This window comes from Urocampus carinirostris, chromosome 1, assembly GCF_059441175.1.
Source record: "Urocampus carinirostris isolate Australia breed hairy pipefish chromosome 1, RoL_Ucar_1.0, whole genome shotgun sequence".
NCBI lineage: Eukaryota > Metazoa > Chordata > Actinopteri > Syngnathiformes > Syngnathidae > Urocampus > Urocampus carinirostris.
The window spans coordinates 43,451,552-43,478,740 of NC_142349.1; the positions used below are offsets into that span (position 1 = coordinate 43,451,552).

The 27,189-nt window shown below is 38.6% G+C and overlaps 1 protein-coding gene across 7 annotated transcripts in view; it reads right to left on the minus strand.

Annotated features, from left to right (window-relative positions):
• The window catches only part of LOC148374750 (RNA binding protein fox-1 homolog 3-like), a 600,089-nt gene that overhangs the window by 297,630 nt on the left and 275,270 nt on the right, over positions 1–27,189 (minus strand). For all 7 annotated transcript variants that reach the window (XM_088340502.1, XM_088340486.1, XM_088340513.1 and 4 more), the window contains one exon: positions 11,868–11,961. In XM_088340502.1, coding sequence (XP_088196628.1) covers positions 11,868–11,889 — 22 coding nt within the window. In that variant the 5' untranslated portion in view covers positions 11,890–11,961. The remainder of the gene's footprint in view (positions 1–11,867; positions 11,962–27,189) is intronic.

The following is a 27,189-nucleotide window of genomic DNA, read 5'->3' on the forward strand; positions in this document are numbered from 1 at the left end:
AGTAGGCTATGTAGGGAGAGGTGCTAAAAGTGTATCTGTCAGACACAAAAAACACTTAGAAAGTGACTCTGACTAAGAGGGATAAAGACTGCTATCGACATAGAGAAGCGGTGCTTTAAAGACATTGGTGGAGTGAAGTATCGATCATAAAACATTGGTATCGATCAGATGCAAGTACTTGCTAAGTCTCGGTAATATAAATATTTGGATCAATCCACCCACCCTTAGCAGTAATCATATACAACAAGTAATGAGATTGATCTGGCAGTTTTAACATATTGCAGGTTTGGTATTTCCTTGCCCAGTTTGTTTGGATTTTTGTTGACTTTCTTGCTGCTATATAGAGCAAAAAAAAAGTTTTTTTTTTATTTTTTTATTCATACAAACCCTTACTTCCTTAGATTATGTACACCAAACCCAGCATCAAACCTCCCTATGATTTCTGGCGAGAAGGTTCTGGCACCAAAACTAAAGGGTCAATCAAAGGACCGCTTTGATTCCCCCTCTTTCTCCAAGCGAATCTTTCAGTATCCCGAGTGTACAGCACGGGTGAAAGGCCAGCGAGTGGATTCAATGCATGAAAGGGGAACACGGAATGTCATTAATGCCAAAATAGGGAGTAATTTCTCTCGCACTCCCAGAGGAAATCCAGCAGACAGCCAAAGCCAAAAGATTTTGACAAATGCCTTCCTCAACAGCAGCAAAGGAGACAAATGTTACATTTAAAGAGAAATACTTAATTTCCGCTTTTGGTGTCTCGCAGCAGATATCATTAATCAGCGAGGGGAGGCTAAGGGACCAAGGAGTTGGGGGTGCGGTTGAAGGTGGCGGAGTAGGCTCAGTGAGCCTGCTAAGCACCAGGTGATCGCCACTTTCCACTCAATCCATCAAGTGTGATTGGAAAAAGAAAAGGTTCAAAAAAAGAGTAATTACTCGGTCAGCAAGTGCTCGTCGAGGTGTTCCCGGGACAAGTTGAACCCGGTTTATCACGCTTGGCTTTCATTCTTGCGCTCCACGAATATGACACCGCTGACCCAAAGTTGACTCTCAAATTAACCACTCAAAAGTTGGGGAGAAGTTTTTATTAGTGACCTCCCCCGACAAAAAAATACAATTGAATGGTGGGCGCCATTCGAGTTGATGTATGATCCCCGTTGGCCAAGCGGGTTTGAAGCGTGGTGGCCGATTGGAAAGTGACGCCTCTTTAAACGGCGTAATGAGCCGAAGAGGACGCCTTCATATAAGAAGGTGGGTTGGGGATAATTCGCAACAATTCCACCCAACTCACCTTGTTACTATGTTGTTGAACAATTGTTGTGGAGAGGATCTGGACTGAAAAATGTGTCGTACATTATTATGACCGCACTGATTTGTATATTTTTAAAACACATATTAGGTATATCGTGTATACAAATTGGCCAATTTTTTATAATTTGTATTTTCTAAATGGATATTTTAGTGCCATATCGAATGAGAACAGGGGTGGGCAACTATTTGGAGTGGAGGGCCGTATTTGGTTCAAACAATTTGGCCAAAGGACTGATCCTGGATATGAATATATGTAAATGCAAACGTCTACATGTTCTATGTCTTTAAATTTGTCTTTAAAAATATTTGTTCCATCATTTTCGTTTTGAAATGCCCAAAATTAAGCAAATCAATATATTAACTCCTTGTTTTAAGAACTAAATTTCATATTTAATTTTGTAGTAATACTGTATTTTTGATTGAGTTTTAGTATCTTTGTAGTATGATGAGATGAGATTTTTTTATTAGTATCACTGTAGTAGTGTTTTTAGTATTTCCATGATAAAAAAATTGAAGCACATAAGTTTTGTAGTATGACTGTAGTAAGACACTGAACCCCTAATACCCCCAATAAGCAGGTTAGCATCTTACATGTACAAGGCCGCTATTGGGAAATGCGAAGCACACTGTAAAGCGCTTTGGGAAGTCATTGACTTGAAAAGCCCTATATAAATGCAGATCATTTCATACAGCTTATAACAACATAATTTTGTTTTTTATCCATGCCCATTTTTGGTAATGGCTGTTTTGTGTATAATACCCCTCAAAATATTGTTTTTATTATGTTACTGTAATGATTACTCATTACATTCACCTGTGCCCACTCGTTTGGCGCCAGCTGCTGCTGGTTACCTGATTGGTTCCCCTTCCTATCTAAGCTCAGTGCTTTCACTCTCCCTTTGCCAGTCCGTCAGCGAACATCTCTTTACACAAGGCAAGCATTTTTTACTCTGACTCTCGTCTGTCCCGTTTTGTCACCCGTTTTCCACTTGTCCGTTCCTGATTTTCCCGTTTGTTTCCAGCTACGACCCGTTTTGTGACCCTGACCACGTTCTGATCTCTCATCCCGGCTAACAATCCTTTCTTTTTCCCTTCTAACCACGCTACGATCTCGCTCTCCGGAAGATCCACTTCCGCATTCAAAACACTCTCCGATCCAGTGAGCGGCTTGCTTCCCCCGTCCAGCGAGCGCTAATTTTCCTCTATATCTCAATAAACTTGTGAATAATGTTATGCATCTGGTTTCTGTTCTGGTCATGACAGTTACAATAATTGGAAATGTTTTGAGTTGTGATAACCAAACTCTAAAGGGCAGGCTCTGAATAAAAAAAGGCATTTCTGAGTATGCTTTTACTTTCAACCAATAAACATTTCACTTTGAATTCATTTTCATTTAAAATAGTGGTTCATAAAAACTAGATGTAAAGAAACTTATGAGGTCAACTTTCTCTTACAGCTTCCCCAGAGTTATTGTGGACTCGCCAAATTCAGGCAGTCTGTACCCAACATCTTGGAAAACATCATCAGCAATAGCACGTTAAGAAAATGGATAGCTACACGATACCGTAAATCGACATAGAATAGGACTGCAGTGGGCCCCCAGAGGTACGTCTGTATTTGAAAGGAAAGACTGCACAGTCTTTGATATTCGAGCTGTTAAATCAAAGGCGAGGGATCGCCGAGGGCTTCGCCGCCATGTCTGTGACATGGTGGAGTGCGACGGCGACGCAAACGGCCTCCCGGCAAAGGAGCGAGAGACAATTAAATAGTGGCCCGCTCGCGCTCTTTTTCTTCTTGCCAGCGTTTAAAATCAATTCATTCAGCGGACTGCTGACACAGCCTGGCCTGGAGAGCCCAGGATTTATGGCTCCCTCTAATGGGCATGCTCCAAAGCAAAGTTCTGCCGTCAGCACTTTCCTGCTAGCACGGCCAGTCGGCGAGCGGGCGGGCAGCCGGGCAACCGATTGTCCGCCTTGCTCATTCGCCTCCCCTTCCCGCCATGGGCTGATCTCAAAGACACAGGCACTTGCAAAAAGCATGGTGAGCGGACAGAAAATAAATGACCAGGGTAGATAGATAGAAACCTGATTTGAAATAAAATCTGATAACATTGTATTATTTTCGTATAGGAAGAAGAAAAATGGAAATGAATTATTCTTGAAAAAGTTATTTCTGGACTAAAATGTCTATGGTTTTTGTCTATTTTTTTTCTGTGGACTACATTTATGTCTCCTCTTTATTCTTTGACAAAAACGCACAGTCATCTGGGTTGATTAAAGGAGCTTTTAGGCAGATGTACCTTTTTTTTAATGTGTATTGTAAAAATACAGTAATGCTTTGCTACTTTGCACTTCAGTTATCACTGGTTCTCTTCTTCACTGATTTTAAATTGAATTGTCTTAATTATCATTAATTTAAATGTATTGTGTATCCTGTCCTGAGCAGACAGAAAATCCTATCAAGGTGGCAGGTTACAAAGGGTTATGTATGGGCTTGACTGTCTGTGTACGTGACTGTGTTGAAAAGCTGTGCGCCATCAGTCTAACAGCAGGGGGGCAACAAGTCAATGAGTCTACGCAAAACAAATGGTGTCAGCTAGCTTCTTGCAGCATGTTAAATTGAAAAAAAAAATCAAACCTTGAGTAAACTCAGAAGAGCCTAATGAAATGGTGATCACCAGTGGTGCGCCGTTGATCGTTATCAGTTGCGGAAAGGAGAGAAGGCAATAGTGAGGATGCGAGTCCGGCCTAATTCAGCGGCTGCACTATGTAACAGCCCTTCTATGTTTGATCTACTGTTGTTATTTGTTACTGTTGTTTAGTCTCGGTTGGTAATGACAGCATCTCGAAGTAAGTTTGACCCCTGCGGACTTTTATAAAGGTGCAACGCTACTTTGTGTATGATTACTAACTAAGACCACCAATGGATTACTGCATTTTAGTTTACTTTTTGGTGAGTGAGTTAAAAACCAGGATACTCACACCAACAGCTAATGTAATGTCATGCAAACACATTTACATCAACTGATGTTAAAATTAATAAAACATGTTTTGGGCCACTTCACTCTTGAACATGTTAAAACACAACAAGTTGCACATGTATTTAGGTCAGTTAAGAAACTGTTTAAAACATTCTGATAGACACACTTATTTGTTTTGGATTTTTTTAGACATTGTCTATTTCAGAAGAACTTTGATTTTTTTTTTTTTTTTTTGGTATACTGTAATTTGGGTGTATCATCCAAAGACCCACAAAGGTGTTTGGTTAGAAGGAATCACAAAAAAATTAAAAGGATTCAGTCAGTTACAGTTGCAGACTTTTGTATGTTGTCATGACTTTCCAGTTTTGTGTCACAATATAGAGTCAACTAATGTCAGTCCTTCAAAGTGAAACTTATGGAGCTCTTAAGGTGAAATTGAAGGAGGAAATAATACGTTTTCTGACATGTATTGCTAGGGGAGCACAAGTTGGAACCTCCATAGAAACTGGCTTTGCAATCTGAGAAAATAGCAACAAAAACAGCTACATTGAGTTTATAGCCCGTACACAGTACTACATGGGCAGGCAAGAAAACAATTGTCACACATGTTTCTTTTTTATGTAACCTTTAAATTTATGAGTGTAATTAACAAAATCTCGAAAATGAATTTTTTTGGAAATGTAAGTTTTTGATAAACATAGCAGACATCATTGGCATTCCTATATTCAACACCGATAGTGAAAATAACAGTTAATACTAGTTCATAATAATAAGTATACTAAAATTAATAATACTATTAAACAAGGTTAAAAATTGGGTTATACCATCAATTTGCTATAAAATGGTTCTAATCTCTAGATACCATTCAGACGCCATTTTCCTCCACTCCATACTTTGACAATTTTTTCATATATGGATTTGAACAGATTAATATTTGGATTTATTTTGATCTCATCCTGTAATTTGTTCCAAAGTTTAATTCAACAATATTATCCTCTAAATCTGAATATTGTAAAGAGGTTTGGGATCCCCACGTCAAACAAGTAAAGCTTGAACCTCAAGTCACAAAGTGAACACTTGTTCGGTTTAAAACAATATTTGGTTCTTAATGTGGTCATACTGTGAAAAGAAACATAACTTATCTTGTTCACCATGTAGAGACAACATTTTATTTTTGCTTAATAAACTACACGATGATTTTAGAATTAGAGCACTTTTTGTAGGACTACAAGTAACTATCTGACCTTGGTTTCCTCCAATTTTTTTTTCAAGGTTACATTGTTTATTTACCTTAAATAGAATGTAGTAAGATTATTTATATCTTGTCTTTTCTTGGCAGTTTTGGTATTGAAGTAATCCAAAAGTAATTAAAAGTAATGAAATTGCATTACTGAAATAAGGTATTCGGACTACATTACTGATTGCATTTTTCAATGGTTAAACAGTAACAGTATTTGATTAAATCATTAAAGTAGCCCCCAAAACCCTGGTTACAATGTCAATACATTTGTCACTTACGATGTTTAGATAGAATAAAAGAACAACATTTGATTTTTGTCACTGTGAAATGTGAATCGCAGAACAAAATTATCATTCGTCTCTGGTACCATGAATAAAAATAGAATGAAAATGAGATACAATCATATTGCCTTTTTCTATGTCATCCACACCACTGATGGTCCAGTGGTTAGAATCCGGCGCTCCTACGTCGCGACCAGGGTACCATTCCCATTGCATCCAACTGCAGGCTTTGAGCTATTACAACTTAAAATACAACCAGGTTCCCATCCAAATTTAGGGCTGTCTGCTCTATACACAAATACAGATGGTAAATAAAATCTGTTTATAATGGAATGAAGTCAGAAGATTAGACTCTCATGCTCTTGATTTTTTTTTACTGGGAGAAGATTTTATCTTGACAAATACTCGTGAGAAGGATTAAACACTTAGCTGCAACATTTGCGAGGCATCACGGAGCATTATTGTGACGACTTGAAATGAGCACCCATGAAGAACATGTGCAAAATGTTTCTATTGACTTGAATTTGACGGATTGGTTATTTGAACCTTTTTGACATTTACGATTGATGGCTTCAGAAGTGCTTTTCCTACTAACACATGTTACCAATCGGTATGTATTCCACATTTGGATTTTGAGGGAGAACCTATTTTTCTTAGTTCTTAGTGCAAAGAGAGACATTTAGATTCGGGGGGGTTGTGGATGTTGTTCGTAGCAGCAAGATGGTGGAATCAAGGAAGCAAGGTTTTGGGTGCTTTGGGGAGAGTGATGAGCAACAAGAGTATGAGTATGGATGTTAAGACGGGACTGTATGAGAGTGTGATTTTGCCGACTGTGTTGTATGGTGCGGAGACTTGGAGCCTGAACGCAGATTCAATAAGGAAATTAAATGCTTTTTGAGATAAAGTGTTTGAGGAGTATGTTAGGAGTGACAAGATTGAAAAAATTGGGAAATGAAATTGTGAGAGACAGACTGGAGTAGTCGTGGAACTGAGCAGGCGTGTGGATAAGAGAGTACTCGGTTGGTTTGGACACATAGAGAGGATGGATGAGGAGCAAATGTTGAAGAGGATCTACATAGCAGAAGTAAATGGAAGGAGACCAAGAGGAAGGCCGCGATTGCCGTGGATGGATGGTGTTATGATTGCACTGCAGGAAAGACGTCTAAATCTAGTGAAAGTGAGAGGTCTTGTTGGTGATAGGAATGGGTGGAGAGATGTTGTAAAATGATAGTGGGATGTGAGGATCTGTTCTAAGGGAAGGACAGGGCACCTGTATGATGTGGTAGGGGTAAACCAGTGAAATCTGTCGGGCCCTGCTGTTGAACAAAAGAATGTGTTGTGTCACCCTGACCCGAGTGACATGACCGCTTTCTTGTGTCCCGTTTCATCTGGAGGGACAAAAGCATGACCAACTTACGTGCCGAGGTGTCTAACTTGTTTGGGTGTTTGGGCATTTGGGTTGGCCATGGTCCAAAAAAAGTTTGTGTGTGTTTTTTGCTATTTTTTTCCACTTTTTAATTTATTTGTAATTGTATGTGTTTGCCTTGCTGTCAGTCACCCCTCTTGAGGGATATGACCAAGGTATATAGATAGATGGATAGATTTGTTAATACATGTTCATATTTATTCTTAATCTTTTTTGTTTGTTTATTTGTTTGTCTTTAAGATTTTTTTTAACTAGGGAGTTAAAAAAATATATTTGAAAACAGCAGAATGCTCTTATTCCAAATTTTTGTAGAAAGCCTAATTTGGCCCAATCTCACCCAGACCTTAGTTCCTGCAACACCAAGGTAAATTGAGTTTGAGACACCTGCATTAGACACATTGTTAGGTTATTACAACTTGTTACTATTGCATGCGTTCTCCGGCTATGTCAATTTTATAATCTAATCATCACATCATCATTTTGATAATGACATCATCACTTGTTGTTTTTATCTAATGTTTGTATGTGTTTATTCATTCAGTACTCTACCAGCAATGTTTTTCAGTGGTGTTCGGATAAGTCTGCTTAATATTAACATAAAACTTTCAAAATCCAGCAGGGTCCAGTCTTTTAATTTTCCAGCTGTTTATTTTTTGTCAATCCATGCCCGTATGATATGAATTTTTGTTTTTTTTATTATTTCCTAGGGAGGACTATGTCCTGATGCCCCATGCCCTGAATGTTATGTTTATTTTGTTTACTTAGTTTATTTGTAATGAAAATCCCCAACAGAAGCGCTCTCTTCAGTGCTTGTTTTTTTTTTTTTTTTTGTCCAAATACTCGGTCCGAATCCCGGAATTGAACATGCGGCGAGAGAAGGAATTGTCTATGCCAACAGCAAATGGAAAATGCATTTTTGTTGAAACTCTTGCCAAATAAAACATTTGAGGACTGTATCAGAGGGTGCTAAACTGAACCCCTCAGCAACACACACTGGCAGTCCGTCATTAGCGAGCCTAAGCGGCAATAAGAGATAATTAGTCTGGTTTAAAATGGCCGTTTTGACCCATTCCCTCTGAGAAAGCGGGCAAATGACGGCAGGCCCGTTGAACCTCGCCGCCACCTGCTCCAACTCGCTACCGAGTCAAGGCGGGCACAGCGAGGGAACCGTGGCAGCGAGGCCTATGGGCACACGTCGCACATTAGTGACAATATGGCGGCACGTGGGGGGTGGCGAGGTGCAGCAGTTATGAGAGCGAGGGCACGAGAGCAGTTTGCTAATGTGTCAATGGGAGCCGCTGCAAGCAAAATATGGCAGAAAGACGAAATCGACAATTTTCACCCACCAGCTGGCTCTGTTTCCCCTAGATTGAAAAGACCACTAACTATAATCGAATTAAAATTTTACTTCTAGCATTGGTTTGTATCAATTCAATGTTTTTTTTTTTCACTGAGCAAAATCCAAGCACAATTGTAAGCCTTTTTTTCTGCTATACTGCTGTTACTGTAGCGGTGTCGCACCTTGCCACACTGCTTGACCAGCAAAAGCTTTGCTTGGTTTCTTAGTGTACAATAGGCATGGACGCATCGATACAAATATTATAATTATCAATGGTAGGAAAATACTTGGATCAGATTAATACTGTTGCCCTGGGATTGACACTTCAATCCGTACATTTCATCAAAGTGGCAAGTCTATATGTAAAAAGTGCCGCCCTTTTCACTGTAACCAAGCGCCCTTGACCACTCTCTTAAGTTTTTGGCTCTCCTTACCTTGCCTGCATCTGTATCTTTCCTACCAGGCCGAAGAAGGCCAAATTAATCTACCCACCCTTAGCAGAAGCTAAAAATGACATAGGCAATGAAGAAGCAAAGTAAGGTATGGACCCTTTTTCAATTACAGAAAAGGACAATGCCCATTGTAATTTGTTTGGTAAAGTAGTCTGCTACTGTAGCAATATCACAGAACTACATAAACACATGAAAAGGTTCACCCTGCAGAAAGCAACGAACTGCAACCGCAAATGTAAATGTGTTTCTTAGCTTTGGTTCTAAAACAGTTGTATATTCATGTTTTGCACTCTAAAAATCTGCAATTTAGTTATTTAATAAAAAATGAAACATCTTAAGTCCTGATACTTGCACTGTGTTTATCATGTTTATAAACTAACTCGGGGGAAGAGTGTGTCTATTTAATGATCGTGAAAGGTTTTGGTTTCAGATCAGTATCGATACCATGTTTTTACATCGATTGGTTAGAACTGAAACTCTTGCAAACACACTACCTCTTACAGAAGTAAAAATGTATTCATGCTTATGCTCACTTTGCACAATATTGCACTAATACGGTCCCAAAACTGTATGTAACATCCTACATGCCCACATTTATTGTGTATATATTGTGTAAATTATAATCTTTATCTTTTTTGTTCCTTTATATTGTGTAAATGATAACCTTATCTTTTTTGTTCCTTTATCTTCTTTGTTTTCTTGTATCCTTACTGTTAAATGTGAAACTGGAGTGCCACGTCCAATTTCGTTGTCACAATTTGTTCAACACATTTTGTAACAATGACAATAATGGTATATTCTATTCTGTTCTCTTAGTGTGCAACAGGTGCCCAACATGAAGGAGGAAGAATATATTTTCCTTTTTTTTCAGTTCTCTTTTGCAAATGAAAGAAAACACAAGTAATGCATAACACTTTGCTTGCAACCTTGTATATTCGCTTGTTTATATTCAACAAAATACATGTATTTACTCATGTTTGATTACTATCAAGAGGAAAAGAGAGGAAGGTGTATTGAAGCAAGTTCCCATTGCACTACAAAACTCGAATCTCCTTCTTTGGCTGCGCACCTAGAGGAAACCAGGCAAACACCCAATTTAAACTTAAACCTATTTTTCTCAGCCATTTACAAGACAGCGCCGCTCAGCGCCCCACATTGACCAGGTAAAATGTTATTGGAGGTTGTTCATTGGGGCGGTTCATTGGAACCCTTCAGGCTTAAGACAAACTTTTGGAATCTGGCTTTTGATTGATTATTTTTAATCACTTAGATTGATTTCTCTTCTAACCGTTACACATGTGTGCCGAACTCATGAACCAGACGCCAAATGTGGCACACTAGAGCTTAAAATGTCCGAGGGTCTAAAAATTAAGGGTTATAAGAGCGCTGTTAACAAAAATACAATGCCTGTCAACTACAGTACCTGTAAATTGAAAGGTGAGTGCTACTATATTCCAGTATTCCTACACAAGTGCCAAATTGTGGAACACAGAAATAAATTACCCTAAAGAGATGTCAAAAAAACATTTGATTAGATTGATATATTTAGTTTTAACATGTCTGTGCAGTGACACTTTTTGTAATGCAACAGTAATGTTTGTTACTTGACTAAATGATCCATTTCACATGAAGGGGTAGTGACAATTATTTCACAAATCAATCATTTACATCTATTACATTCATAAGTTACATCAGGCCCTTTATGCACAACCATTACGCTGGTGTACCCCTCTGTAAAAATTAGTTTGACACCCTTGGCTTTACTATAACATATTTTATTTCAGAATCCACATATTCATGTTCAAGTTTTGCAATTGTCTTCATTATTCTTTTATTAGTCCAGGGTTCACTCTCATAGGGCTCCCATCCTTGTATGGTGTTGTTTGATGGCTGAAAACCCTGCCCTAAGGCCATCTGCTGCCATACTTATCAGTGTAGATGAGCCTCCCTTGTGTCCCTCTGCTGAAATAGTTAGTCTTTGCTTTGCCATACTTGTCTTTACTCTATAATTTTATTGGCATGACTTTATATTTGTACGATATTAACCATTGTGCGTATCTATGTATTTCGTGTTCCTGGTTGCTGGGTGGGGAAAAGTTGGGGATTTACTTTCTTATTGTACTCTGAATGCATTCATACAGCACTTTCAGTGGCATTTCATTGGCTGAAATGTTATCTTAAAATACATATTAATTTGATTTTGATAAGTGCCAAAAACTGAAATTAAAAAAGATGGTGTATCTGTCCTGGAACCCATCGGAGTGCTGAACCCATAGAGTGGAAATAAGCCCTTCATCCCCAATGACCAAATTCCAATCAAGTCATGTTTATTTATATAGCCCTTAATCCCAAGAAGTCTCAAGGGCCTGTACAGACTACACCACCCCCTGATATAAAACCTACTAGAGGAAAAGGAAAAACTCAAAAACCTCAAAAATAGATGGCAAGCAAGAGAGAAAATAAATAAATAGATACAGTAGCTTGTTGGGTCAAAAACATATCTAGCAAGACCTATATGTATGCATGAGAGTGTGATGTTTTGTTTATTGATAGATGGGGAGCTTTTTAGCTAAACAGCACTTGTGATGTCCAACAATGTCACATTGTTAGGAACTTACACAAGATTCGAATGATTTTCTATTATAATAAAAAAAAAAATAAAGTGTTAGTTTTTTTCATTAACCAGTTCAAATATGTTTTTAAATCTATCATCACAAAAAACAATATGCATAATAATTTTCACAAACGAAACATGCCAGACCAAAAATGCGTCTCAGTTTTAGATTTTCGTAGATTTTCAGCCGAAGTTCCAAAGTCAAAAGTCAGGTTTGTGGTTTCTACCTGCCCAGTTCGGGGTCTCCATGTACGGGTGAAGATGGTCAGGCTGTCACTTGGCTTTTTGTTGATTATTCAACCTGACAATGGGCAAGAAAACCTGAAAAGGAAAGACCACTTCAGTTAATTCATGTAATAAAATCATGTTACAGATCACTAGCTTACCTAGCACATTCTATTGCTTATTCCAACGTGATTAAGGTATGAATTAGGTCATTCAATTTTCACTCAACAATGATTTAAAGAAGCTATACGGAATTTGGAACCGTGTTACTCTGTGCCACCGTAGCCTGGCTAAAAGTCATGATTCCAGTCTATGTCAGCCCATTCATGATGCGAATGCATCTTTGACGCATCAGAATAAACCTTTCTTTTTTTGTCTTTCTTTGGGTTTGGGTTGGTGTTTGGATTCTATTTCAGGCAGGCTTTTGTCTTTCTTTCAGGATTTTCATGCTACTCTTACAAATATCCATCCATCATTTTCAGTAGGGTCGTGGGGGTGCTGGGGCCCATTCCAGCTATCTTCGGGCAGTGGGCAGCGGACACACTGAACTGGTTTCCAGCCAGTTGCAAGACACACTTACAAAAAAAGAAAGTGGGGATGAGCAAGACGTAACTCTCCAGCAATCTGCATAACCCTTATTCTACAAATATATTGTGTTCTACCTCGAACGGCTCTGGTAAAAGTAAGATAATAGCATATAGGCGCAGTGGAAAACACAGCATAGGGGCTCTTTGAACTCAGTTGGGCATTGTTAATACATAATTGATAGAGTTAACATTTAAGTTTCAACTTTTTATGGGCACCAAAAAGACGCAACCCACTTTCAAAGGAATTCGAGTTATTAGACCATATTTACTTGTATTTAACCAACCTCAATCACCAACATTTGTATAATTACACTCAAATAATTATGATATATATATAGAGTATTCAACGTTTAGTCAAGATCTTGTTTTGCAATGTCAGATAATGATCAAACAATGTAAAAACATATGAGGTGAAAACTGTGTTAGAGGTCAATCACATAAATATGTTATCTGATTGTTACTGCTGGAATGTGAGGTCGGGGACGTTAGCTATGGCTTCATTTGCGCATCAAAGGTTGCCGTGAACACTATACCACAGGGGGGGTCCACCCCTCCCAGGAGACTGGAACTGAGAGCTGGTACACTTCCTGCTTCATAAGGGCAGTCTGATTTGGGCCAGCCTCAAGGCAGGAGGGATGTCCTATCACGAGAAAAAGCTGGCCCGAGGTCCAACATGTCCTGGCCACGTCTCAGCTCAACAGCTTGCCAGGTCGGCAGCCAGGCTTGATCAAGCTAACAGCCAAACCAGTGGGACAAAGCCACTGACTGTAGAAAAGCCTCAAGCCACCAGCAGTGAACCTCTCCTTCAACACTCCTCCCAACTGGCTCTCAAACCTACCAGGATTCCTCATCTCTTTCCAGCCAAAAACATAACGACTGGGCCTTCATCTTCATCGATGCAGAATGTCGCAGAACATCTCGTTGTTGCTAAGTATTGGTATCGGTGTGACGTAAAATGGGGGACTCTATCAAAACACCATGACGTTATTATCAAGCCAACAACATTGGTCTATCCAAATGGTGCAGTTTAAGTTATCAACTTATAGTTTTGTTTTATTTTATTTTTATTGTTTTGTGTTCTATTCAAGCATCTTCACTAAATGATGAGTAAAATAAAAGTCCATAAATTCAAGAGTGTGTGTGTCTTGGTAAAAGTACATTGGATGATCAAAACGGTAAAAATAATTCACCTAAAGTGTGTGTAGTCACCCTTCAGAATAACTAAACAAGTTTTTTTATCCGTTTCCCTTACATAATGATGTAAAATCATATGTGGTGCTCTGAAAAGGTGAGATGAGTTTTGAAAAGAATAAACTCGGCTCAATTCAATTATTTTTAAGCATTAGATTTCAAATACTGTCATGTTTTTTTCTTAAAATACTGGTATGTAAAATATGGATTTGAAATGGGGAAAAAACGACTTGTGTGGCGGTGTAAGGTTTGTTACTGAACTTATCGTACGTGTCAGCGTTTATGTGCAATACGTGCGCACGGCATTGGTGGTTTGTTTTTCTTGCTGACTTGGATGTCGGTGGTCCGCAGTCTGGCTCCGGCCCAGAAGTCTCTGACTGCTCAACCACGAATAAGAGAGAGAGCAAACATCGATTTCATCTCCTGAAACTGTTCTATGATCACATACATACATGCATACGTGTGCATCGAAGCGATCTGTCATTCATCAAAGGTAATTAAAAGAAATGCATTTCCCTCTGCTTGACTGAGGGTTAACTAATTTTTGAAGGAGGTGGATGACTGAAAGAAGCCCAGGAGGAATTTTGTAGGAGGAGCCGCTAACCGGTGTAAAAAGGAGGGGCCAGACATCTGCTTCGACATGTTTAGTAAACACTTTTGCTATTGCCGCCATACTGCAGTTGCTAAATAATATATTAGCGCTAGCATATTGACCGGCCCGCTTAAAAGGCTCTGTCAAAACTGCAGCAATAGCAAATAAGAAATGCGAGCAGATGTTGTAATTTCATAGACCGAATTCCAGATCGCTATGGGTTTAAGGCAGCAAAGCCCCCCCAGGATAGAGCAATGTAAAGTTAGCATCCAATAAAACCCGGCAGAACAGCGTCGGAGCTGCTGGTAACAATTGCCGGAAGGCTCTGTTGGCTTCCCTTAAAATTGCTTCAGAGCTAAAACTGCTAAAGGGCCAAGGCTTTTCTTCACTTTTATTTAATCTCATATGATTGTTACCAGAAAGGGTGAAACATGAACCCGAGACGGCTGCAGATACCTACTTCAGCCACTAATGGGCGAGAACATCAGGGTTATGGAAAAAAAAAGAAAAAACTCGACTCATCTCCAAATACAATTTCACAATATGACAATGAAGTTGTCATTTTGCTGTCACAAGAGGACACAATCCCAATCACATTCAATCTCATGTTTACAATTGTCTCTTGACATCCAACCGTTCACTGCCATTGAAGAATCCCATTGACAGCTTTATAATTTGCAATCATGGAGATATGCCAGCAGATGGGAATGTGACATTACAATTCCCAAATTCTATAATATGCAAAATGTAAGGAAATTGTACATATTTTGCAAGAAATCTAAACATATTTAATCAGTATATTCAAATTATTTTCCAAAATACTGATCCCTACTTGCGACCATTCGACAGTAGAAACGATCATTGCTGTACGTTAGATTTTGTATCGTGTGCAACTTTTACCAAGTACAGGACATTACTGTTGTGCTTCTTTCTGCCTTGTGCCGCTGTGAGAAGTCACCCAGCATCCACTCTGAAGAAGAAATCCGGCTTTTACTTCCTAGTTTGTGTGTAAACACACCGCACTTTATCTCTAAACTTTGACATTTTTATTTTTTAATATCTCATGCATCCATTCGATATGGTTGGTGTACAGTGTAAAGAAGAGGCGAGCCGTTTCTTATGATATTAAAGTGGAATAACAAAGCTTGATGCGGTTGAGAAAATGGTTGGATCGTTTTCTTTTTGTCCACTTTTTACCGTGGAGGAGGAAGTCGCATAACTTTTCCATCGTGTCTGTAATGCATTTTGAATAATGCCTGTTTCTTCTTTGACTTCCTAAACTGTTACGTCAAGGGAAGAACAGCCGCACCCGGCAAGTGTCACAGTTGCGGTTTACAAGTTAATTAGTCGAAGAGGTTCCGAGTGTTATAAGTTCTGGTGGTGTTTTTAAAGTATTGTGTTGCAGGTGGATGCAGTCATGATACAACAAAAAGCAAGATTTCAAAATGGGGCTACCTGGCAGAAAACAGTTAAAGGGGGCTAACTGTGAAGATCAATGAAAGGCGGCAGAAGCCTCGGCTTAAAAACGTCAGGCTGGCCAACCAAAAAACACACAGTGAGCAGCCAGGCTGACTGGATTAGACAACCTAAAGAGGGTACAGCGATAAATGCAAACTTGGCCGGGAATAAACCAATGGATACGGCAGGCCCCCCAGGAACACAAACTGTAACAGTGGCAGGTAAACTTGCCAAATAACTTTTAGATGTTGAAGCACGCAACCCCGACAAAAAAGGCTCCAGCGTTAAGGTAAGCGAAGTTCTCCAATTTATCCAATCAGATAAACTCCAGTTTCCTCCCACATTTCAAAGACATGCATCTCAGGTGGATTGGCCAGTCCAAATTGTCCCTAGGTGTGAATGAGCGAGCGAGTTGTCTGTCCCTGTGTGCCCTGCGATTGGCTGGCAACCAGTTCAGAGACCAGCTGAGATGGCTGGGATGGGTTTCCAACTCATCAGGTTATCAGTTTACAGCCCGTTTCTCTCCTTAACCCAATGTTCAAAATGTGCGGCCGCAAATCTGATGCAACAACTACAAAGTTAATCACCAAAACTCGGCCCTAGGGTGTCATGGTGCCAACTGCACATACGAACACCCTGAAGTTTAAACATGGTGTTTGTCATGGACAAGCCGTGGCAAGCAAATACATCCAATAATGAACAGCATTCCATTTTAAATAATAGGGTGCTCCTCCTAATAACACCCCTCCATGTCTCACTGTGATTAACGATAAGAACGTTAACTTACACCAGCGGGATCACTCTCCAACACAGTCTCCAAAGACCCCAAGAAGGGTGGGTGATTTGAGCTTATGTTAAACGCATAGACACAGTCGGAACCAGTCTCCCACCCGAAAGGTGAGGGAGGCTATCCTGTTGTTGATATGAGTGAACTCCAACAAATATGCCTACACTCTATCCCTCTCACCACGATTAATTCCATAGCACCTTCCCTGCAAGAGAAATTACATTACACGCTCAGGAGGATCAGGAAAGCCCCTTCCATTGACTATAGTTCTGCTCTTTAAGCAAACTACTCTTTTAAATCTCTTTCAGGATGTGAGCCAATGGGTGACACACTTAGGCCCAACCAGAAGTTACCCACCTCCAGGCTCTGGTAGCCGGTGTCTGAACAAAAACAATTGTGGATTTGTTCATAAACATAAGGGGTCGAGAAAACATAGCCCTAAGATCAGAGACATGTGAATAGCTCACGGCAATAAAGGATAACATCAAGCTGGAGAAGGTGTCTTACTAGGCCTTTTTGGACTTTGGGATTCTGGAAGCAGCTGGCAGGTATCGGCTGGCCATGCCCAATCCGCTTTCTTGGTCACCGAAGTAGAAACTCAGCTATGGGCAGAATTTGGTGAGGCCATGTAAGATGACTTTTGGGCAGCTTGGAGGAAATTCTGGTCCACCCTTCATGGTGTAATTTAATGCACGTATTAATTATCCCGTTCTATTTGTGATCACTGTGTGCTGTTTATCACTAGCTAAATTGGTAACAAACAAGAAAAACCTTTAGTTGAATGTTGCTTTTTGCTATTTTCGCTGTGCTTCTTGATGCTTTGATACCTGTAATCGATGTTGTAATCTCACCAATTATCTACTAATTCCTAAAGATTAATTATTATTGATGGTGAACAGGGTGCCTACAGTCGCATTCATTTAGCTGATGAATGCTTTAATTCTGCTTTGAAATACTTCGATTCATCTTATCGCAAGTTGCTTTTCCAATGCTTTTTCAACAGTGTGGATCATGGAGTCCCGCAGGGAGCTGTTAGACTCCTCCAGCCTCTGCAAAACTGCATCACAACCCGAATGAAGTGCGCACCAGAAAAGCTGAGTGAGGGGAGGGATCAGTCAACTCGCCCCCCTCGCCAAACATTTACGGGGCCTGAAATATCCAATGATAGCACCGGAAGCATTTCATCTTGAATGTGAGGAATTAATCATCCCATTCATTATTTTAATAGCTGTCATTTTTGGCCCTATCCTCCCCCAAAGCGCTGATTTATAATCAGTGGTGGCAAGCGGCATTGGCGGGCAAGCTGGATTTATCGTAATGTTTGCACCAGGTAGCCCGCCGCCGTATTTCAGCCTTTCACTGAAGCCCCATTAAAACGCGCCACTGATTAAACAACCACTCAATACGCCTCTCCCCCCTTCTCTCTTCAAATGCTGAGAGCATACGCATGTTTGTATGGGTGCAAGGGAAAAAAAATGCTTTTCATTCCTTCAAATTTAATTTGTCAACTTTGACCACATATTTTAGTCCTAAAATAAATCCAAGTCTTTCTGTGACTCCATATCTTATATTTACCACCAGAAAGCGAACAGGGAGTATGTTTACTCTAAAGTAGATACATTATGTCAAGTACAGCTCAATTAATTAACAGTTTCAGGGTCCTGCAATTTAGTAAGTTTATTTATTTATTTATTTATTTTAAGTTTATTACCATGTATGGACAAGAACACCAACCAAGAAACAACTTTTGAGAATACACTTCAATCATGCCTGCTACTGTATGTCTAAAAACAGTAAAACTGTTTATACTTTTCAAGTGCACATTTTGCACAAACTGCACATTTTTTTTCTTTTTTTGAGCAACAATCTTTTTAGGTGACAGCACTGGTTTGCCAACACCAGTCATAGTGACTCCACTTCAGAAAACAACATGGAACAGAAGCTGCTGGGGTCATTCTACAGAGTCACAATGGAGAGCCTACAGGCAGAGGGTATCTAAGTGTAGTAGGTGGGAGCAAAATCCTTGTAAAGGGTCTTTGAAAAAACGCTAATCATCGGCTGCTCTGCCCATTCTGGAGGAAATTGTCGGTTTTTGATACTGCAGATGGGCCAAACAATAAGGAAGGACTGTTCTCACGCTGGATTCAATCTCTTTGACCTGTTGTCTTCTGGCAGATGCTCAGTATCCCTTAAAACAAGTACTAACAGGCTCAGACACAGTTTATTCTCAAGGAAATAATTCACCAGCTTAAACAGATAAAAAAAAATACCTATCTTCAGTATATCTACATCTACAATATATATATATATATATATATATATATATATATATATATATATATATATATATATATATATATATATATATATATATATATATATATATATATATATATATATATATATATATATATATATATTGCTGGGAGTGTTTGCTTAGAAATGTCATTATCATTGAATGTATATGTGTATCTTTTATTTTCCTTATTTATTTTATAAATGTGTTGCGCACTATATTTCATAAGATTTATGTTCTTATGCATGTTCTAAAATCACTATCTTCTAAATATTTGCATATTTATCCTAACATTATTTTCTATATGTATGTTCTTGTTTTATTGTACTGCCTGTCTATCCACAACTTATCTCCTTGTAAACATTTTTTGACTAAGTTGTTATAAATGGCCAGTAAGATAATACAATCTTGAATTATTTTAACCCAGCAAAACATAAAAATTAAAATGACATAAAACCACTGTTTATGTATTTCATATATGAGGTAAAAATGAATGTAATGTTTGCACAATCTGAGTACCAAAAATGTGATTTTGCATGATATTAAATATGTAATCCAAAAATTCTGATCTACTTTAAAATGTGTACTGTACTTTATTTATCAATGTTTTTAATGTTATCACTGAAAATGCATCAAATATTGGAAAAAAATATATAGATTACACTAATCAAATTTAATATTTTTAAGTTAGTGTTAACAACAACATTCATCATATTGGTTGTTTAGGCACAAGCTATGAAATAATGTCTTCATCATTAAATTGTATATAAAAAAAATACATGACAGCAACTGATTTTATTACACCCTGCAGACAAAAGCAATTGGGAATAAAGCAAAATTAAATAAAAACAAAGAAGAATGGTAATATTAAATTTTTAACCTGATTAAAACTAAAAATTGAAAATTTGAGGTTTTAATAATACATAAAACCAGATTGACAGTTCTGCATTTGTAAAGTCTACAAAAAAACCTGCTGCGATTTGGAAAGTGAAAGCTTTCAAAAGTTGATCAGTAAATCTAGTGAACAGTTTTTACTTTATGGCAGCTGCAATTTATCATCCAGCTGCATGTCTGGATGTTTAACGCTGCTGCTTGTAATTGAAACGTCTTTTTTCTGTGCATCTTGGCAAGTTTTCACATCCATGGCATTGCGACGCATTAAATCCCAGCTGGTCCTTGGACAGATGCCCACCGTTTGCCTGTAGACGTGAAATTAAGTGGCACACTACTGCCCGGTATAGGTTCAACTGTGAATGACACATAATGCAATTTAAAAAATTATGATTTTGAAAAGGTTGTTATGACATGGTTGAACATAGGAAAACAGGGCAACAACACAGGTTGCAAAAAACGAAAACGAAAAAAGAAGGTTAATTCCTTTACAGTAATACATCGCTACTTTGCGCTTCGGTGTTCACTAGTTCACTGCTTTTTAATTGAACTGTCTTTGTTGTCATTGATATCAATGTATCGTGCATTGCGTTCTGCAGCAGATGGCAGACAGCAAATGCTATCATAAGGGCAGGTTATATGTGTGTGTGTGTGTGTGTGTGTTGGGTAGGCGTTACTGCCTGTGTGTGCGACTGTGATAGGCTCGCGTATGCTTTCAGTCAAATCCTGGAGTGAGGGCACAAGTCAATGTGGCCACCAAAACAAACTGCAAAGCATCGTGGCAGCTAGAGTTTTGTGCTTCATTACATTGAAAAGAAATACATCAAATAAATCGGACTCTGAGGTAAGGCAGAAGAGTGAAAATAAAATGTTGATCACAATCATGTGCTCCCTGGATTATTGTCTTGTTCAGGAAGTGATGGGGTAGCGTGGGGAGAGAAGGCAATAGCAGTGCTGCAGGTCTGGCCTGCTGATTTGGCAGGGTTACCTAATAACTCGCTCAAGCTATCCCTGCCAAGCCTGTATCTCGCCAACGCCAGATCCATTACCCGTCAAACGGATGACCTGTAGCCACAACTCATGGGAAAGTGCTACATTGGGACGGTTGTATTTCAATCATCACAGATACCGGGCTCATACCAGAGGATACATGGTCATAGCATGCAGCTAACCAGCTGCTGTCTCAAAAAAAAAACCCAATGACTTTTTTTTTATGTAATAACAATAAAGAGTGAGGCTGCAACAACTAATCAGTAACATTGATTAATATTGATTAACATTGATTATTAAAAGCATTGGCAAATAATTACATTATCAATGTGTTGATTTATGATCCAATTAGTAAGCAAATCAATGCAAATAAGAGTGCACACCAAGACTTGTAACCACGTCAAGCCAGCAGAGGGCCCAAGATTGTTTTTCTTTTAATTAAAAAATGTTACCCTATGTTTATTTTTTAAATACAAATTGCTTGATTACAAAAATAATTAGCATGAAAGTTTCAACGTTTTAACAAAATTAAAAGGGAACAGACAGTGCTGCAGAAGTAGAGGGAAAACAGTCAGAAAAAATCAAAATAAAATAAAGTACCAAGTAAAATATTGTCATGTTAAACTGTACACAGGTGGCCGAGTCTTAAACATATTAACATTGTCGGAATGTGACATAGTTTTGAAAAGTGTTTTTTCATTTTTTTCATTTTTTTTTGTGGATTAAAAAAATGCTAAACACAGGATCAAATGTGCTGCTATTTATGTTTTGATCAAAATAAACATATAATATATATATATATATATATATATATATATATATATATATATATATATATATATATATATATATATATATATATATATATATATATATATATATATATATATATATATGCATGTGTATAGCATGATTGGAATTTATGTCTGTTTATTGTCAAGTTAATTGACAAACACTTTTTTATATTGTTTATATTCCATCGGTAGAGCGCTCGTCTTGGGATCAAGTGATCCCGGTTCGAATCCCGACTCGTCCGTGTTACATGTCGAAGTGTCCTTGGGTAAGACACTGAACCCCTAAGACCCCCAATAAGCAGGTTAGCGCCTTACATGGCTGCAAGGCCGCTATTGGGAAACGTGGAGCACATTGTAAAGCGCTTTGGGAAGTCATTGACTTGAAAAGCGCTATATAAATGCAGATCATTTCATTTCATTTCATTATCGATCCATCATCTGCACCGCTTATCCTCAGTAGGGTTGCGGGGGTGCTGGAGCCCATCCCAGCTATTTTGTCAACTCCTGCATGGACCATATATATATATATATATATATATATATATATATATATATATATATATATATATATATATATATATATATATATACATACAAAATATCGTGACAGGCTACTAGTTAGTCCCCCCCAAAAAATCGCTATGCTCTGCCTTTTTTGTAAGGCTCATGGAACCCTTGACCACACCACTTCCTTTGGTGTGTCTTGGGCAATTACAGCCTGGTGGAGTCAATCCCTCTTCAGGACATTTTTTGGGTGGGGTTTGGTCCGCCACATGAAACAGAAAGTACTAGTTTCCATGGTAATGAGCAGCAGGACAACCCTCCAAACTAACTCAGATACTGCGCCTGCATCATCTGGTCACCGTTGTTTTACGGTATACAGCGTTATCCCTCTCTTCAGACATGATCCAGCCGTCAGCAAGGACAGACAGCAATGTTTGTTGTGACAATACTGATACAAGAGCTGAAATCACCTGGAAAAAACACGTTTGATCTGAAATCATAAGAATTGCATTGTACAATACGCATTGCATCATTTGTGGCTTTCATGTTTTTTGTTGAAAATACACTTTGTGGCGATGTCATTACATCCTTTGCTTCTGTGGAATATTAAATTAACATTATTTGTAATTAAATTAATAAAATTAGAAATGCATTGATTTGGTCCCACCCTTTCCCCAGGATCACCAACATTCAAATGGTTGATTACACTCATATTTACTTCCTATTTTGGATTACATATTAGTTTGATGTATCAAGATGTTATGCAAATCAAAACAAAAACTTTCTGAGCTTGCTATATTGCATTTCAAATTTTTAATAAATATTATCAAATGACCTCCTTCATTCCGAGTGTTTTAAAACCAATGTGAATAAATAGTATTTCCATTTATAAAACTATGAAATATAAAATGTATACGCATTTAAAATGGAAAGTTCACCGTTACCACATAAAAAAATAAAAAATTGGGTTTTTTCTAATGAATGCCTCTCATAATAAAATCAACCCTGAATGATCATGTTGTGGTTCCGATTGCTGCTGTTTTTATGAACTCACAAAAAGTAAGATTGCATGTTATTGTGTGTGTATCTTGCTGAGGAGACCTGCAAAGCCCGCACGGCAAATGCGAACCAAATGTTAAGGTAGCGCTGCCAAATATCAGCTGCCGCATTTCATCGAGTTAGTATGAAGCCCTCTGAGACACCGTTACAAAACGGCGCTTGAATCGAACCCAGCTCGCCAGATGACTAATTGCAGCGTTTTGTAACAAAGTCTTTGGCAAGGACGGCGGCAGCAGCCGAGGATCGGCCGCCGCTCTCAGTTCGGACCCGCGGGCTCAATATGAAGGCGCGTGACTATTGGCTGCCGGCTCCGCAGGCCTCTAATTGAGATGTTTTATGAGGCGGCGTCCGATTGGACGAGTCGCGTCAGTCGGCGCAACAACCTGAGCCACGCTGACGACCATTCTGCTCGTATTTAATTGCTCGTGCTGCTAACAGTTGGCGGGCAGGAAGCTAGTGGCAGATGCTGCATGGCTCTTCAAGGCACAAAACTGATTTTAACGCCTGGGACTGTGAGGTAGGGGTGGGTAAATCAAGCCAAGTGTTGATATTATCGATACGAGAGTACTTGGATCAGATTGATACTATTGCCTTAGAATTGACATTTCCCCCGTTCACCAATTCCCCTCAAATCGACGCTTCTATATGTACAGTAGAAAGTGCAGTCCTTTTCTCTCATCCAGCGCCTTGCTTGTTTGTGTGACTAAGGTGAACTCTTTCAGCACCACTCTCTACCTGGCCTGCTGTTGCATCTTGCCCTACAAGGCAAAAGAGAAGGACAAATGTATGTGCACAACCCTTTATCAGAAGCTAAAGATGACAGAGGCAAACGAGAAGTGCAGTGAGAACTTTTTCTTCAACAACAGAAAAGGACAATGCCAGGAGTCATTAGTTGGGTGAAGTGGCCCGCGACTGTGGCAAATTTGCATACACACATGAAAAAAAGTTCAACCTACAGAGAGCAACAAGCTGCAACCAAAAATGTTACTGTTACATGTTACTGTTCTTGAACAAAAAAATTTAAATCTGTTGTCACTATGGCAAATTTCGGATTTTTAATTTTATAGCACGGCTCCAGGTGACTAAAAATGTGTTATTTTTCTGTTGGGCGATAACTCTGACTTCATATTTTGCAGATAAGTATAGGTCCCATAGTAATCGTGGATCCGTGGTTTTAAAATAGATTTCAATTAGTATTAGTATTATCATTATTAAATTGTTTTCACTCTGTTCTTACGGCCTCTAACAGTGAGAGTATGGCATTTTCCAAATTGTAAGGCGCATGGAAAGGCATTAGTTCCTATTTCATGATCACACAATTTTAGTCATAATAACCAACATGATAGAGTAGAGGAAATTGCGTTTTAGCTTCCCTGCAAAACTAAGCATTATAATTGACAAACATTAGGAAAAAGTGCATCCATGCATTTACTAATGTATTTCAGGACGACCAAATTACTTCCCCATATGCCTTTTTCTTCACTAGTTCAGAATCCCGTGTGCTCCGTAAACACAATATAATACCGTATTTAAGTGCCGGTTTAATGTCTGACAATATTAGCGTAGCCCGGCCCAATAATAACATCAACAATGTTGTACCGTGACTAAAAATAGTGATAATGAGATCAAACGTAATGACTTTTTATATGTCATTCGTATTCATAGTGATTAAGTGGATAAGATCAGGGTTTGATTTCCGTTGCATCCAATTGTATGGAGTAGAAACTTCACGTGTACGCACAAGCATGTCGGATGCTGTAAATATGCGGTAAATAAAAATGATGTCTCACCGCAGCCGGCGCGCATCAACATGAAATATTTTGGTGTCTTCTCCGGGTGGAAGGCGGGGCGGCGTCATCTGAGGTGGGGGCAGCGGGACATTGAGTGCAGCATGCGGCAAGAGCGATGGCTTTCCGACCCCCGTCGATACGCGGAGTCGGCCGTGAAAAACTCTTCCATCAATGCGAATCATATTAACATGATAAAGGGTGCGTTGCATCGCCGGTCGTGCATTGATTCTGCTGCCGCCTTCGACACATTAAAGAATTGTGCAGCTACTTCTCTCAACGGAAAGACTTTATGAACTGAAGAATTTATCAAAACATGGATAGTTTTTTCTCTGTCTTGGTCAAATTTTAGACTTTTAGAAATCATTTCATCAAAACCCATTAGAGTAAGATTAATTCATGCTTTTTAATCCAAAACAAATAACATGTATAGTGGTACTATTGTTTTTCCTTTTTTCAAATTATGAAGACTTTCGAATCCTCTAAAATTGTACTTTTATCAAACTTTTTTTACACGCAGTATTAGAGAAAATGGTACTGTAAAAATCGTGTGACGAAGAAAAAGTCAAATGGCTTTTTGTGTGTCATCTCTATCACTGGTGGCCCGGTGGTTAAGATTTGGTGTTTGACTACCTGTTGCATTGCACAATATTACATACAGAGTATACTGGGTTTAAGAGTACATGAAATAGTGCTTCGTATATGGGAGGAAGAGAAAAAACAGGGTACGTAAACAAAGCCCAAGATTAATTCCCGGTAAAATTTAAGTTGTTAGTTTTGGCCACAATATGGGCAACAAAGAGTCGGGAAACAGGCATGGGCAGTCGGGAACGGCAATAATCCGACACCAGGGAGCTGTCAGTGCCCTTATTTTATGTCAGGTGGTTTATATTTCGTATCAATATGAAATGTTACGTCATATTTTATTACATCTTAAAATTGTGCAAAGGTTTGAAGAGTTTAATTGTTCATTAATATAAAAGATAAGACAAATAAAGGATGGAAATAATAGAAAACCAAATACAAATCGTAATTCCATAAGACCCATTATCTATTTTTAAATATTTTCTCAAATCTAATTTGTTTTTATAGAGAAAAAAGTGAAAACAAAATGTTATATTTTTATTTTTATACTTATCTATTTTATATGAATATATAGATTTTCATTCCATCTGTTCATATGTGCTTGTTTGCACTACGTTAATTGTAAATTTGCTATTCACTAATATGTTGGTTTATTGGAGCGTTTTTTTTTTTTTTTTTTTGAGCCATGAGCTACTATTATGATGATTCTTTTTGGAAATGGATTGCCATTGATCTCAATTAGTCAAAATATGTAGTTTGTTTTTTGATGAGAGTAAAAGCTATGCAAATGTAAAAAATATCGAAGGTTTCATAAGAAGCATGGAAGGCATTTTTAGAATAGAATTAAAAAAAAAACATTCTGGGAGTGGTGCAGCCCACCTTTCTTAAATATGAATTAATTAAGTGTCAAAATGAAAGCATTTCATCTTCATTAGCGGCGGACAAGCGGCCGACTAAGGAACATAATTAAGAGGAGCTGCTAGCTAATCGAAGGAAAACGCGTCGCTTGCTATTCAAACATGAAAACGCCGTTTAGCCCAAAGAACGCGCCTGATTAGATTTAATGGAAGACCCGAGTGAGCGAGTGGTCGATGCCACAGACTTGTAGAAGGTGGTCCGGATGTAACCCTCGCTCCAGCATTGATTGCATTTTGACAAAATAATGCTTCATGACTTCACATTCACAGGTTTTAGCAACATGCAGACAACGCAAGGTTTGATAATTGTGATGATCATTCCTTACGTGTGCAACATCATCGATACGAAACTTGAAAAACTCATCCAATTATTCCATTTTAATTCCCAACCGACAAGACATATCAACACGTATTGAAATTTGTGCTAATGAGTGGACGTAGCTAATGGCAAATAGCTACAGTATATTTCTTCTCCGTTTTTGTAGATAGCATAAGTGGCTGATGAGCAGATTATTCAGTGCAGAACTGTGGATTAAGTATGCTTATCAGTTGGTAGACAAAACCAATTATTTTAGTAGTAAGTTTAGAAAGTAAGTAACTTTGGTAAATCAGTATATGGATTCATGTTTAAATTGATCAAATCTATCCATCCATTATCTGTACCGCTTTTCCTCAGTAGGGTAGTGGGGGTGCTGGAGCCCATCTCAGCTATCTCCAGGCAGTGGGAAGGGGACACCCTGAACTGGTTGCCAGACAGTCGCTGGGCACACAGGGACAGACAACTCACTCGCTCATTCACACCTAGGGACAATTTGGACCGGTCAATCCACCTGAAATGCATGTCTTTGGAATGTGGGAGGAAATCAGAGTGCCCGGAGGAAACCCA